General features: G+C 46.6%; 1 protein-coding gene across 3 annotated transcripts in view; it reads left to right on the forward strand.

Moving 5' to 3' along the window:
- Window positions 1-16,313, forward strand: part of DOCK2 (dedicator of cytokinesis 2) — a 452,311-nt gene that overhangs the window by 59,339 nt on the left and 376,659 nt on the right. For all 3 annotated transcript variants that reach the window (XM_055555142.1, XM_055555143.1, XM_055555144.1), the window contains exons 10-15: window positions 1,265-1,400; window positions 3,747-3,822; window positions 4,778-4,854; window positions 5,441-5,566; window positions 6,775-6,899; window positions 15,372-15,470. In XM_055555142.1, the coding sequence (XP_055411117.1) occupies window positions 1,265-1,400; window positions 3,747-3,822; window positions 4,778-4,854; window positions 5,441-5,566; window positions 6,775-6,899; window positions 15,372-15,470 (639 nt within the window). The remainder of the gene's footprint in view (window positions 1-1,264; window positions 1,401-3,746; window positions 3,823-4,777; window positions 4,855-5,440; window positions 5,567-6,774; window positions 6,900-15,371; window positions 15,471-16,313) is intronic.

Consider the following 16,313-nt stretch of genomic DNA (forward strand, 5'->3'; position numbering starts at 1 on the left):
AAACGGGAGTGGAAGTGATATGCCTCTCTTCTGGATGGAAGTTTTAAGAGCCAGTAAGTGTCTTGACGCATTCCCTTCCCCTGCTCTGGGGATAGTAGATAGACCTATTGTGAAAGATAGGTCATCCTTCAGCCAGGGGCCCAGAGTAAGTGAGTGCATGGAGTCCCTGCCTATCTGCATTGGACCTGTAGCCTGAGCTGGAGTCAACTCTGTTGTGTTAGAGGCTCTGGGATCTTGTGGTTGTTTGATGCCTGGGTGATTTACATACGTTAAGTGAAGTAAAGTGAAAGTTCCTCAGTCATGTGTCCAACTCTTTGTGATCCCATGGACTATAGTCCATGGAATTCTCTAGGCTAGAATACTGGAGTGGGTAACTTTTCCCTTCTCCAGGGGATCTTCCCAGCCCACGGATCAGACCAGGTCTCCCGCATTACAGGCAGATTCTTTACCAACTGAGCCATCAGGGAAGCCCAAGAATACTTGAGTGGGTAGCCTATCCCTTCTCCAGTGGGTCTTCCCGACCCAGGAATCGAACTGGGGCCTCCTGCATTGCAGGCAGATTCTTTACCAACTGAGCTATCAGGCAGTATTAGGTGCTCAGTAAATGGTAGTTGTTTGGGCTTCCTGGGCGACTTAGGGGTAAAGAATTTGCCTTCCAGTGCAGGAGATGTGGGTTTGATCCCTGGGTTGGGAAGATCCTCTGGAGAAGGGCATGACAACGGACTCCAGTATTCTTGCCTGGAGAATCCTATGGACAGAGCAGCCTATTGGGCTACAGTCTGTGGGGCTGCAGAAGAGTCAGACTCGACTGAGCAGCTGAGCACACAAGCAGATGACAATTGTTAGGGTTTCCCTTCTTCCTGTGCCTTCTCCCTCAGAGACACTGAGCAGTGACCAGACGGATGAAGTCATTTGTAGCAAATGCTATTTTTGGATCCATCCACTGGCATATAGGAACTCCTGTCTGTATAGCTGACATCGCACCTCTATCCTTCTTTTCTCATCAGTTTGAAGTGGAAGAATCAGGACTGAACACCAGAGTCCTGTCACCCAGTTTCTTTTCCAAAGCTCACCTTAATTATGTGTGAAATGGATGTGATAGCTTGGCTTTCCACATTTTCCAGGACTAATTGTATAATGCAGTTATGTCACATATACTAAGTGATAAACATAGCCCCCTCCCTGAATTCTCTATTACTAGGTTTTCTTTTCTATTTTTTGTTCATCAGACACAATATGTAACTATTCACTTCCTGCCCTACAGGATCTTGGAAACAAAGACCTCAACAGGGATAAAATTTACTTAATTTGTCAAATAGTCCGAGTTGGGAAGATGGATCTAAAGGACACAAACACGAAGAAGTGCACGCAGGGGCTGAGGCGGCCCTTCGGGGTGGCAGGTAAGGGCGCGCACACAGCACCTCCCGTTCTGGAGTGCACGTCCTAGGTGACTGCGCTTCCAAGACTTGTTCTTTCGCTCTCCTCCTTGCCCTCCCTTGCTCAAAAACTACGCCAGGCAGCCCCTAATACTTAAATTTCTTGAGATTCAATCAAAGTAACTGATGACTAAGTCCAGATTTATGACGAAGATGGTGAATAATGAAATCCCTGCATCTGGAGCAGAGCACTGGGACCACGGAGCCATCTGAGCCGTTGGCACCTTCGCTCCCAAGCACGGTGGAAAAGAAAGAACAATACAGGCGGGATCTAATTATGAGGAACAAATCATCTTTTTAAAAAAAATACCCAGGACAGGAAGTGCAGTTAAACAGAATGAGTCACCCACTGCACCACTCAATTCCAGGTTGGACCCTTGGCACAACCGAGCAAGGCTGCTTGAGATAAACATCACCTCTGCGTTTCTCCCCAAGCCTCCGCTCTCCTGGGAGTTGCCAAGACTTCATTATTCTTGTCCCACTTTTATGGCTCTTGTTATATTTGACTATCACTTGCTGTATTATTTACCTAATATATTTTCTTTTAATTAACTCACTGTATTTAAGCTAAAGTACATTTTTTTTCTTAAAAGACAATTTAACACCCATGGAAATAGCAATTCTTATTCCAGTTTTACTTCTTTGGGTTAAAATATAACATTTTAGTTGTGTACAATTTATAATCCCTGTATGCCATATCTAAACCCAATGTCTCAGGTTTCTCCTGAGGACACCCAGATCTTCTGTCATGACAAATCAGCTGGTTCTCCAACAAGTCCCGTGGCACTTCTTGCCAAGTGGCAGAATGGGAGAAATGAGCTTATCCTGAGCTAACTGGTGTTTAAACTGGCATTATTGCCAGCTAGCTAGATGGGTGATCTTGGACAAGCATTTTTCCCCAGGGCCTTAGTTTCCTTGTCTGCAAAATGAGGGACTTAGACCTGGTGGATCCACGACCTGCTGTAAATGCTCTGTTTCTGTATGAAGGGCACTCCTGACCTCACCACGTACCTGTTAAAGCGGCAAGGGCCTTACTGCAAAGTGTGTCTTTGTCTCCAGCTATAACTGGCTTTCTCTTCTGGTTTCTAGTGACAGCAATCTGGTGTAAATGAAAGATTTAGGGATAGATTGCTTCAGGCATTGCTGGATCCAGGAACTCAAATGCATTTTCATCTCTGTACCTCTCAGCTCCTGTGTCCTTTTGCTGACTTATTCTGAAGATGACTGTCCAGTTAGTTGGCTAGCTCTTCCAAGTTTGCATCCTACCTGCTTAGCAGCCCAGGGGAAAGAGAGAACTTCTTTTCCATTCATTTCAGGAGAAGCCCCAGGAGCTAAAATATATGCCATTTGCTCATCCCCAAAGTACTTATTCTGGGCAGGGGGATTTGGTTGCCTGATGCCCAGGCTATAACTCTGGAGCCAAAGGGAGATTGTTCTCCCAAATATAGCTCACTGAGAATAGGTGAGGGGAGTGTCTGTTTATCAGAAAGAATGGATGCTGACCAGGTTCAAATAACAGTCTCCCCTCTTTCTCGCAGCTCCCTAAACTCCTCTTTTGAGCTAGATACAGTCACTAGTTGATCATTACCTGGGCAGTTTTAATGGCTCCCTGATGGGGGCCTGGAGTGTTTGAGGAATTTCTTGTTGCTAGAATTTTGGCCCTATTTGGCTAGCAAGTTTCAATGCTCCTCCCCCTGCCCCCATTTCTATAATCCCTGCTCTGGGACAAGAGTTCTTTACCTTAGTTTTATGGAGCTTCAGTGGCTGATTTAAGGAGAAGTTTCAGAAGATCGAGGATACCTCTGGAAATGTAGGGTTCAAGGATCCCCAGATATGTGTCTGTGAATATGAGCGCATTTATAAAAGAGGGTGATTAGCTCTTCAGACCCTACAGGGAGTCACTGTGCTTGGGTTTTGTCAGTATGCTGCTGCTAAGTCGCTTCAGTCGTGGCCGACTCTGTGCGACCCCATAGACGGCAGCCCACCAGGCTCCCCTTCCCTGGGATTCTCCAGTGTAGTAGACCTCTAATAGGAATATGTCAGAAGCAAACCTAATTGCTTAGTTCCGTGGGCGTGGCTCTGACTCTTTCCCCTCGGCCTCTGCTAAGCCCCTGGCTCTCAAACGTTTCTCTGGCTGCCCTCCTCCCAGCCCGGCTTACCCAAAGGTGTTTGCCAGGTGGCCGATGCTGGCTTTCCTGCCTTTTTAAGCTTTCCTTTTTAAGCTTCCTGCCCTACGATCTCATCCCATTGTCATCCCTTCCTGGGAGCGGGAGGGCTTAAGCCATAAAGTCATTTCTCTTCTTTTTCTAGTTATGGATATAACAGACATCATCAAGGGAAAAGCAGAAAGTGATGAGGAAAAGCAGCACTTCATTCCTTTTCACCCGTGAGTGATTTCCCATTACTTTCTATTCTCTGAAACCACATTTTTCCTGATTGAGGGCCACTCAGAAGCAGAATGAACTGGTTCCCTGAGTTGATAACAACCAGTTAGGACCTTCCAAGAGGAAAGGGTAAGAATGATGGTCTCAGAGCCTAGGCATTCAAAACCATCCAGCTTTTGACCTGCTTGTTCATCAGGTGTTATTTATTTAACAAGCTTTGATTAAAAGCTGGCAGAGAGCTGGGCATTATGCTAGGCATGGAGCATGAGGTGGTAAACAGGATCAACATGGCTGTTTTCATGAAGCTGATATTTAGGTGGGGAATTAAATGGGTAGGTAACAACAGATCAGTGCATCAAATACAAATATGACGGGGACCATGAAGCTACAAAGCAGCAGCATATCAGGAGCATATAACAGGGAGTCAGGACCTAGTTCTCATGGGCACGCACATCCATGACTTTAAAGGAGGGCAGTGAGGAAGGTAGACGTCCTTTCCTTGATCTAAAAAAGCTTGAGACAGTAAGACCCCAAGCTTGAGAACATTGTCCTCATTTGTTTAAGGAGGATTTTTTTTTTAAAACAGATAATAAGGTCAGTGACTTGGATTTAGCATGTGATTAGGACTTAGCATGAACAGCCAGAGCTTTGTCACCTTGCTGAGCAGATACTCACTTTGAGGGCTTGGGGATCCTTTCTTTTTAAGAATCTTCCTAGGAATACAAATGGCCTCTACTTGTAGCCTAGGTATTCTCCAAGTTTCAGAGCCATATTGCTTTGTGAAAGAGAGAGATGTGCTTCTTGATGGCAGGTACATTCTGAGCTGACATGGGCAGGCTCCCTTTTCACCTAAGGTGTGTAGAGGGGCTGGGCAACTTTCTGGAGCCCCTGAAACCACAGATGAGGGAATCTATAAGGGTACCATGCAAGCATTTTGTGCTCTCTTTTCCTGTCTAGGGTAACAGCTGAGAATGACTTCCTTCACAGCCTGCTGGGCAAAGTCACAGCCTCCAAGGGGGACAGCGGAGGGCAAGGTACAGTGCCTGCTGGCCAAGCAGGCTGGACCAGACTTCAGCTTGGGCTCCGTTGGTTCTACAGCAACCAGCTCAAACCCCTAGACTCTGGGAGACATAACCTTCCTTCCAGACAGGCCATTATGAAGAGTGGGGTCTCATGATCTACAGAGATGGAAATCTCTGTCTGAGAAATAGAAGGGAGACATGTCCTTGTGCTGAAGGGAGAGAGGAGTCGGTATGTCCTGACTCCTGTGTGTCAGGCCCTGTGAGATGTTTCCTTGTTTGCTTCCCTCCTTCCCACAGTCCTATAAGATAGATGGGATCAAGTCCACTTTACACAGGGTGGGTTTAGAGGGGTGTGATGAAGTGACAGAAGCTGACCCTGCTGGAAGTAACCGGTGGGATTCAAATCAGAGGTGTCTCACTCCAGAGCTCTTTGCATCCCAACTCCCGGCCTCCCCCAGGGCTGGGTCACTGCATCTGTAGCTACTTGTCTCTGCTTCCACGATCTCCTCTGGAGACAGAACAAGGGGAGAGACCATGGGAGAGAGAGGCTGAGAGAGCACCTTGAAGTTGGCTCTTCATCTTGAGTGCTCCCTTCCAGGCCTCTGGGTGACCATGAAGATGCTCGTGGGTGACATTATTCAGATCCGCAAGGACTACCCACACCTCGTGGACAGGACCACCGTGGTAGCCAGGAAGCTGGGATTCCCGGAGATCATCATGCCAGGTTCTCCTTCCCCCGGGAGGGGTTGAGGGTGGCCTAGCTGCTCTGATCCATTTTCTTTTTCAACAGCCAGCTCCTTTCTTTTCTACTGCTTTTCTCTATTTCTTTCCCTGAAGGTAACTGCTAAAAACAACTATATATCCAAAATGCATTTATATAATAAACATAAACACATGAGTATATACACATGCACTTCCCCTCACAAATGGAATCACACTCTATACACTTTCTGTCCCATTACTTGATATACTCTGCACAGTGTTCTGTGACTGACTTATCACTTAATAATTTACCATGGACATCCACTTTACTACATGTGGAATAATTTCACTCTTTCTAGGGGTAAATATGGTCATTCTCTTAAACTGTTAAGCTATTTTTTCTTACAGAAATAGTCCATACTTGTTGTAAAGTGTCCAATAACATGAAAAAGGAATACAGCGAAACAGTAAAAGCTCTCTTAAATCTTTGTCTCCAAAAGTAACCACAACTATATGTAGTTTCCAAATGTGTATGTAACAAAAAAAAAGTAAATGAGATTCTATAATAATACTCTTTTGAAACTTGCCTGTTTGCCTTAAACTTGAGTCTGGTACTGGTATCCATGAGCACTCTCACTGACTGAGCCCTTCTTTCCACAGCTGAACTGTGGTCCACTGGAGTCATAGTTTACTAACGCCTGCCTTTACTAAGATGCCAGTTCCTGTGCATTCCCTGCAGGGCTTTCAGCTATCACCACCCCCTCAGCTCCTGAAGACCCTCCCTGCCTGGCCCCTGGCCCTGTCCGTGTTACTTGGACACATGTGGAAAGTCACTGTGTCTCCTCTGCACAGTAAAAGACCCATGGAGAGAACTGTCAGTGGTTGTTATTTGCGCACCAAGATCAATCCAACTGAAGCTTTACTTTGCCTTCCCAGAAGGTGTCACTAGAGGATGAAAATTAAGTGATTTTTAATGGAGAGAAAAACATGCCCAATTGTGACCACCTCCCCTTTCACAACTCATTTTCTACTGTTCCTCCACCCTCTTGTCACCTTCTGCTCTGGGCTCCCTGATGAAGTAAAAATGCTTTTCCAAGTAGTTCCGATTTTAGTATCATTAACAGACGTCAAGGAGGGGCACTTCCACCAATCCCCCACTCCCCGCGCCCTCTGGTTGATGTCTCTCTCGCTGCACAGACTCCAACTCTTGTCTCTCTCCCTCTGCCTCAGGGGACGTCAGGAACGACATCTACATCACTATCTTACAAGGCGACTTTGACAAGTACAACAAGACCACACAGAGGAACGTGGAAGTGATCATGTGTGTGTGTGCGGAGGACGGCAAAACACTGCCTGTAAGGGGCCCTGCTGTTGCTCTGGGTGACAGGACCCTCCTCGGGCGCCTCTGCTCATAAAAATTTGCTTTTTCCATTCTTGATCCTGCTCTCTGAGTGCCAGGTGCCTTCGGGGGTGGTGCTGAGTAATGTGACACACACCTTTAGAGTTTGGCTGGCCTGGTAGCCCATAATAAGCCCTGGTGTGTTGTTATTTCTTTACAGCAAAGCAGTTGGCTTTTCAGTGTCTGTCCCTTTCCTTTCATGACCTCTTATTCCTTTCTTGCTCAGCCTTAGTTTTTATGTTGGCTTTTTGCAGTCAAAATGCTGTTCTCATTGCAACCTGAGCTAGTTTATTCAGGCGAAATACATGCAGGAGAAAGGAACAGTACAGAGCCTTGGGCTGGTGTGAAGACACAGAATGTCCTCAAAACAGACATTGCCGACACTTAATCTGACTCCCCAATGCTCAGCCAGACATTCTGGTGGAAAGCCTTACCCGTAAATTGGTCTCCAGAGGGCGGGCAGAGTGTATTCAGGAATGCAGAGCATATTGCTATAAATATTTATACAGCATATGTCCTGTACAATATTTGTCATGTGTGTTTACATTTATTTACTTATATTTCCTGTAAGGTTGTCAGCAGCTATGTCCAGTGTGTGGGACGGTTTTGCTTTTCAATTTCTCCTTTTAGAGTACTTAGCTGAAAATAAAATCAGCTCTCAGTAGAAGTTTCAGCATGGGCAAACATTCCTCTTAGGCCACAGTAGGTGATCAGATCGCACAGGAGATGGGGGTGTGAGTACAGATAGGTGTTCTGCTTCAGCTTGGGGGCCTAGAGCTCAGGCAGATTTTTCTACCCTCCACCTACAAATAGCTGGCATTCATAGAGGCATTGCTATATGCCAGAGACTGTGATAAGTATCCCCTGGAGAAAGAAATGGCAACCCACTCCTGTATTCTTGCCTAGGAAATCCTATGGACAGAGCAGCCTGGTGGTCTAAAGTCCATGGGGTTGCAATGAATCACATACAACTTAGCCAGTAAACAACAACAACAACAACAACAACGGCATGTGATAAGCATGATGCATTACTATTATTTCCCCCATTTTTACAGAGGGGGAAACTAAACCTTTGTCAAGTGAAATAACTTTTGCAAGGTCACAGAGCTAGTATATGGCAGAGATGGGGTTAGATTTAAGACTCTAGGCCCTCTTATTAAACGGGTTTCCCTGGTGGCTCAGTTATAAAGAATTCTCCTGCCAATTCAGGAGGCGCAAGTTCAATCCCTGGGTTGGAAAGATCCCCTGGAGGAGAAAATGGCAACCCACTCCAGTATGCTTGCCTGGAGAATCCCAGAGGAGTCTGGTGGGCTACAGTCCACGGGGTCACAAAGAGTCAGACGTGACTGAGTGACTAAACAGCAAACAATAGCAAATAATGCCTAGAGATTAAAAAGAAAAATCCCCAATTTATTTATCAGTTTAAAAATTAGGCTAATAACCACTTCTATCAAATTCTAGGAAGATTCATAATTATTTTTTAAATTTAAAGATATCCTCACAATTGCCTTTTTGTTGGGAAAGATTGGCTCCATTAATTAATACATAGTTAAGCAAAATCCAAGCATTTAAGTCATCCTCTTTTTGTTGGATTGTGAAACTTTTCTGAAAAATAAAATAAGTAAGAAACACTTTGCTCAAAGAAACACAAAGGAAGAGCAAGGCTTTTTATCTGAAAGGGAATTTGCATTTCACAAATGTATAGACCATGCTTTGAAGTAATTTTTATCCAACTACCTGTTGGAGAACTCTAACCTCAGCTTCATTTTTTAAAACACTGATCCACTTGCCTTCAATGTTGCTGGAGGAAAAATTAGAAAGAACAGTAATGGAAAAGCAGGCCCCTTATCTTGTTTCTAAAGCATTCTTATCAATACTTCCACCTATGCTATCCTTTCGAGTCATATCCAACCAGGCTGAATAGATGCACTTATCAAAGATGAATATATAAGCAGATATTCTGGAGACTGAGATGGAGAGGTGACTGCAGGCGCAGTGATAATTCATAGTTTCATCTATGAGGTAAGTTACGGGGGAGTTCAGTTGACTGACTATTGAAAATTGCTAAGGAAGCCTGTGGGAGGCCTTTCTTTCTTTACCTGCCAAAATAAAATACAATATTACTGCCTAATTAAGTGTCAGACAGCACACTCAAACATTCCTGTTTGGTGCTGGTGGGTTCCTGTGGGAGCAGCCCCCTTTAGGGCCATCAATTTTTCTTCCTGCTCCTCGGAGGAGCAGGGTCAGTGGATAGAGTATGTTAGGTGTGTCCTTGGCTCACTTTGAGGTCTCAACGACCATGCTTAGGAGGGCCCGTGGCAGAGAAGTTAACAGGGTGGGCTCTGGGATCAGCCTGCCAGTATTCAAATCCCAGCGTTCCCTCCAATTAGCTCTGTGATCTTGGGCAAGTTTATGTATCTGTGAAAGAGGAAAAAAGGCTTCCCTGGTGGCTCAGTCAGTAAAGAATCTGCCTGCAATGCAGGAGACCACCTGTAGCACAGGAGACCCAGGTTCGATCCCTGGGTTGGCAAGATCCCCTGGAGAAGGAAATGGCAAGGAAATAGCCAGTATTCTTGCCTGGAGAATCCCATGCACCAGAGGAGCCTGGCGGACTGCAGTCCGTGAGGTCACTAGAGTCAGACACAACTTAGCAACTAAACTATCACCAAAAGAGGAATAATAATCTCTTCCTCATGGGGTTGCAGTTTATACAAAACACTATCTGTAAGGAAGCTTGTTGTTGTTTAGTCACCAGTCATGTCTAGCTCTTTGCAACACCATGGACTCTAGCCCACCAGGCTCCTCTGTCCATGGGATTCTCCAGGCGAGAATATGGAGTGGGTTGCCATTTCCTTCTCCAGGGGTTCTTCCTGATCCAGGGATGGAACTTGCATCTCCAGCATTCCAGGTAGGTTCTTTACCACTGAGCCACCTGGGAAGCCTGCTGCTGCTGCCAAGTCGCTTCAGATGTGTCCAACTCTGTGCAACCCCATAGATGGCAGCCCAACTGGCTCCTCCGTCCCTGGGATTCTCCAGGCAAGAACACTGGAGTGGGTTGCCATTCCCTTCTCCAGTGCATGAAAGTGGAAGGTGAAAAGTGAAAGTGAAGTCGCTCAGTTGTGTCCGACTCTTAGCGACCCCATGGCCTGTAGCCTACCAGGCTCCACGGGATTTTCCAGGCAAGAGTGTTGGAGTGGGTTGTCATTTTCTGCTCCAATCCTGGGAAGCCTGGCAGGCAGTAAATACTCAATAACAGGAAGGAGGTAGCGTTTAGAGGCAGCAGACCAACTGCAGTTTGAGGCCCTGGAAAGGACTTGAGGGGGTCAAATGCACAATCCAGTGTAGATACCTGAAGCAGGCTTAAGTACAGATGCTTAGATGCTGGGCTGAGAAGCCTCTGCTCCTCTGAGACCAGCCAGTTTACTGGGGTGGAGGTAGGGCACAGGGGTCAGTGCTGTGCAGTGGTTAAGACACAACCTCAGGGGCCAGGCAGTCAGGCTGAAAGCCCGGCTCAGCCTGAATCAGAGGGAGGACCTTGAGCAAGTTACATAATCTCTGTATACCTAGGAGTCTGCCTGAAAATGAGACGAGCAGTGGAACCTTACTCTAGTGAATACCAGCTGAGGTAATCTATGTAATAGGTATTCATTGAAGTTCTCTATCAGCAGAAAGGTAGAGCCCTTATGGCAGAAAGTGAAGAAGAACTAAAGAGCCACTTGATGAAAGAGGAGAGTGAAAAAGTTGGCTTAAAGCTCAATATTCAGAAAACTAAGATCATGGCATCCGGTCCCATCACTTCATGGGAAATAGATGGGGAAACAGTGGAAACAGTGGCTGACTTTATTTTTCTGGGCTCCAAAATCACTGCAGATGGTGACTGTAGCCATGAAATTAAAAGACGCTTGCTCCTTGGAAGAAAAATTATGACCAACCTAGACAGCATATTAAAAACCAGAGATATTACTTTGTCAACAAAGATCTATCTAGTCAAGGCTATGGTTTTTCCAGTGGTCAGGTATGGATGTGAGAGTTGGACTATAAAGAAAGCTGAGCACCGAAGAATTGATGCTTTTGAACTGTGGTGTTGGGACTCTTGAGAGTCCCTTGGACTGCAAGGAGATCCAACCAGTCCATCCTAAAGGAGATCAGTCCTGGGTGTTCATTAGAAGGACTGATGTTGAAGCTGAAACTCCAATACTTTGGCCACCTGATGCAAAGAGCTGACTCATTGGAAAAGACCCTGATGCTGGGAAGGATTGGGGGCAGGAGGAGAAGGGGACGACAGAGGATGAGATGGTTGGATTGCATCACTGACTCAATGGACATGGGTTTGGGTGGACTCCGGGAGTTGGTGATGGACAGGGAAGCCTGGGGTGCTGTGGTTCATGGGGTTGCAAAGAGTCGGACATGACTGAACGAATGAACTGAACTGAACTGAACTGAGAGCCATCTCAGGCTTGATTACCACCTTGTGGACACTAACTGGCATCTTCCCATGATAAGACTGACCTCGTCAGCCTAGAGTACTTTCAGACTCTCAAAGTGTGTTCAGACCCCTGATGTCCTTTGTTCCTCAAGTGACTCCTATGAGGTAAACAGTGCTTGTGTTTAGAATCTGATTTTTCCTCCCACTGCAGTGTGTCCACCAAGGCCAAGTTGGCATTAACTTTTCCAGGCTTCCTTCTACTGACCTGAAGCCAGTTAATGGCTCTCGTTGCTAATTGGGAGCCATGGGGGTGGGCAACAGAGAAAGTTATTGTCTAGGCTCACTGGAGACATCTATTCAGTGCAGTTCAGTTGCTCAATCATGTCTGACTCTTTGTGACCCCATGAGCTGCAGCATGCCAGTCTTCCCTGTTCATCACCAACTCCCGGAGCTTACTCAAACTCATGGCCAGTCAGTGATGCCATCCAATCATCTCATCCTCTCTCATCCCTTTCTCCTGCCTTCAATTTCTCCCAGCATCGGGGTCTTTTAAAATGAGTCAGTTCTTCACATCAGGTGGCCAGAGTATTGGCGTTTCAGCTTCAGCATCAGTCCCTCCAATGAATACTCAGGATTGATTTCCTTTAGGAGTAACTTGATCTTCTTGTAGTCCAAGGGACTCTCAAGAGTCTTCTCCAACACCACGGTTCAAAAGCATCAATTCTTTGGTGCTCAGCTTTTTTTATGGAAACATACACAGATCTATATTTTCCCTGAAGACATATACAGATCTATATTTTCCCTAAAACTGGGTCCTGTTTTTGGTTGCCATGCTCTCTCTACAGATTTGGTGACATTCAGGTTTCTCTCTGAAGTGTCTATGGGGAGGGCACTGTCATAGGACTTTCTCAGAATAATGTTGTCCTCAGCCTTAGGCAATCAAAAATTTTCATCATCAAGATAGTTTTGTGGGATTCAGTTGCCTGCTGTACAGCATTTTTCCTTTCACCAGAGATATATGTGTGTTTTCAGTTTTTATAAGCTACATGGGATTCACTGGAGCTGCAGAAATGCTAAGCCCATAAACGTCATGAGATATAAATCTTGGGAGGTAGAAGGCATCTAGGCCATTATAGAGGGAACACTGGACAGGGGGTTAGAGGCGGGAGATGTGGTCCTGGGGCTCCTCCTGTGGGGGTGCTGTCTTAGCCTCTTAGAGTCTCGGTTTCCTCAGTTTTGCAATGGGGATGATGACGGTAGCTGTCAGAGCTGGTCGTGAGGCGCTCTGTACAAAAGGCACAGCACAGCGCTGGCCACACAGCACTCTACACGGTCAGGAGAACTTTGGAAGCACGCTTCTAGTTCAGTACCTAAGAAGTTCTGAAAGGCTCCATCCCCCTGAAGAGAGAGTTGTATGTCTTCCCTCACTTGCAGTTCCCTGGTTGTCCTTGTTTTTTAGGGATAAGTTTTGAAAGGATGCTATATCCTTTTCAAATGGTTTCAATCTGGCTGTAGGTAGCATCAGTCTGTATTGAAACAAAACTCATTCTTTCCCGATCGCTCAGAAGTATGGACAGAGAAGGCAATGGCACCCCACTCCAGTACTCCTGCCTGGAAAATCCCGTGGATGGAGGAGCCTGGTAGGCTGCAGTCCACGGGGTCGCTGAGGGTCGGGCACGACTTGAGCGACTTCACTTTCACTTTTCAGTTTCATGCATGGGAGAAGGAAATGGCAACCCACTCCAGTGTTCTTGCCTGGAGAATCCCAGGGACGGGGGAGCCTGGTGGGCTGCCATCTATGGGGTCACACAGAGTCGGACATGACTGCAGTGACTTAGCAGCAGCAGCAGCAGCAGAAGTATGGAGCAGGCTCTCAAGTAAGAGGGACAGGATTGTAACTTCCCATAGCTTAGCTTGCTTCACCAGGGGACCCAAAGTGAAGGTATGTGGCCAGCTTTGGTCATTCAGCCTGGTAGGGGATCCACTAAAGAATCTGATGGAATCTGGTGAGAAGCATGGATCCTTACACCATAAAAAGCCCAGAGACACACTTTGCAATTTGGGGGCTTGGGGCTGCCAAACCAGTTCTCATGTCCCTAGATCTCTGAAGACTTGAGGTTAAAATCTCTTGTTCTTTTTTAAAAATCTACCTCAAGACTCTTCTGGGTGACCCTACCTTAGATCTTGTTTTGGGACCAAACAACTGGAATGAACACAGAGAGAATTAGGGGCTGGCATACTCTGTGGCTCAGCTGGTAAAGAATCTGCCTGAAATGCGGGAGACCTGGATTGGATCCCTGGATTGGGAAGATTCCCTGGAGAAGGGAAAGACTAGCCACTCCAGTATTCTGGTCTGGAGAATTCCATGGACTACGTAGTCCATGGGGTCGTAAAGAGTCAGACGCCACTGAGTGACTTTCACTTTCACTTTCACACTCTCTTGCAGGGCTTCCCAGGTGGCTCAGTGGTAAAGAATCTGCCTGCCCCTGCAGGAGATGCAAGAAATGTGGGTTCGATCACTAGGTGGAAAAGATCCGCTGGGAGAGGGCGTCGCAACCCACTCCAGTATTATTGCCTGGAGAATCTCATGGACAGAGGAGCCTGGCAGACTAGAGTCCATGGGGTCACAAAGAGTCAGATATGACTGAAGCGATTGAGCATGCACATGCACGTAGTCTGCTGCTGCTGCTGCTGCTATGTCGCTTCAGTCGTGTCCGACTCTGTGCGGCCCCATAGACGGCAGCCAAGCAGGCTCCCCATCCCTGGGATTCTCCAGGCAAGAACGCTGGAGTGGGTTGCCATTTCCATCTCCAATGCATAGAAGTGAAAAGTGAAAGTGAAGTCACTCAGTCATGTCCGACTCTTTGCGACACCATGGACTGCAGCCCACCAGGCTCCTCCATCCACGGGATTTTCCAGGCAAGAGTACTGGAGTGGGGTGCCATTGCCTTCTCCACGCATGTAGTCTACTGCAAGATAATTCCTTGTTACTGTGAGGGTGATTTTTATGGCAAACAATAAATACCCTATATTGGTTGCTCTTTTCTCACTCTCTCAGAGTATCCTTCCTGCCTTTCTGCTCAAAGCCAATGTGGAATCTTTCTTTGAGATCTTCAACTGTCATTACCTCCAAGAAATATTCTTTGAGTCTTTAGGGAGAACTGAAGCGACCTTTCTCAGTGCTCTATAGTATTACACAGTCAGCTCTCCATACCTAAACCTATGGGTTCTGCATCTGCAGATAAGGAAGGTCATCTGCACTACATCATTTTATATAAGAGACTGGAGTATCTACAGATTTTTTAAATCAGCAATGGGAAAGAGGGGGCCCTGGAACCAAGCCCCCAAGGATACCAAGGAACTGGACGCATGTATCTGTCACCACTTCCTGTTGCCTAGTGATTTCCTGCACCACACTGCGAGCCCTCCTGTCAGCTTTCCTGTCTGACTCATGCCCATATCCCAGTGCTTAGCCTGCGCTGGTGTCTGGAAGATGCCCCCTCACTGTGGGCTTCCTTAGCCCCCACTGCCCATGTGTCTGTCTGAAGGTTGATCTCCCGCCCCTTGCCTAGCTTCTGCTGGGACCTCGATGTGTGAGCATCAGAAATCCATTGGAATGAGCTGGTGCCTGGCTGATCTGAGCCTATTGTAAACTTTGTGCAATTCAGATATAGGAAACGAGTAGGATTAAGAAGACTGGCAGTGTGCAGCCACTCCAAGGCTGGTTACCAGGGACAATGGGACAGCCATGTCAGCACCTACTGTGCTCCAGTGATTGCCAGAATGCAAGTAATAGAATCTCTGCAGTAAAGCAGCTGTCACTCCTAGGGCCAGGCACATTCATGGCTAAATCCGTAATGTAGAAGGATATCTGGCAGAAGGCTTAAAGAAGGAAGGTTATCTCAGGCCCTACGGCCAGCCTTGGCCTTGGCCCAAAACTGCCCAAGCATAGAAAATGACAATTCTATAGTGTTTTCTCTCTTTTCATTTCTCTTGGGTCAGAATGCAATTTGTGTGGGAGCTGGGGACAAGCCTATGAACGAGTACCGGTCCGTTGTATACTATCAAGTTAAACAGCCACGGTGGATGGAAACAGTCAAGGTAATAATAATAATAATAACAACGATGATAATAATAGCAAACATGAATCTAAGAAACCTCCCTAAGGCCTGAAACAACACCCCATTCTGTGTCTGGTGCTGTGTCAGGCACTGGAAAAAGTGGCCCAGTGCGTGAGGGCCTTAGTTCTCTTGCCCACCCTTCACTGGTCAGGACCTGGTTGCCTTGGAATTGTCAGATGGTCTCATAGACTGCACCAGCCATCAAGCTGTGTCCTTCTATTCATCAGTGAGGAGTGATGGAGCTTGGGAGCAAATGTGAAGCTATAAAAAGCTATTTAATGCCTGGAAGATCCCCTCTTGAGAGGGTACCTCAGATGGAAATGGCATTAGCCACAAATATTTGCATTACCAGATTGTCAGGCTATAGCAGAAGGGAACAGTTTGTGTTAGAAGTAGAGTATGGAATTAATTTAGTGAACACTGAAGCTTGATCACAGCTTCCGATATCTCTGTCTTGTGATTAATAGCAGTTTTTACTCACCCTGCTCTCTGAACCCAAACTGAAGCACGGTCCGGCTCCCCTTGTGGAGGGAGCTGTTCAAGACTCAGTGGTTCTTGCCTTGTTGCCGGCATTCCCGTGTTCCCAGTGGGTCTCCCTGCACTCATTCTCTTCAAATGACCTACCCATCTCTGGGGTCAGAGACCTATTAGACCAGGCTGCTTTCTCTCTGTGCTCTCTTGCGCCCCAGTTACATCTCTTTGTGAGCCCTCATCATGTCGTGATAATTCTGTATTGCCCCGTGTGGGCTGCAGGCTCTTTGGATGCAAGCACGCTATCTAATGTCAGCCTGGCCAGTGCCTCACATAATGGTAATGATGATTG

The sequence above is a fragment of the Bubalus kerabau genome, chromosome 18, assembly GCF_029407905.1.
Source record: "Bubalus kerabau isolate K-KA32 ecotype Philippines breed swamp buffalo chromosome 18, PCC_UOA_SB_1v2, whole genome shotgun sequence".
Classification (NCBI taxonomy): domain Eukaryota; kingdom Metazoa; phylum Chordata; class Mammalia; order Artiodactyla; family Bovidae; genus Bubalus; species Bubalus kerabau.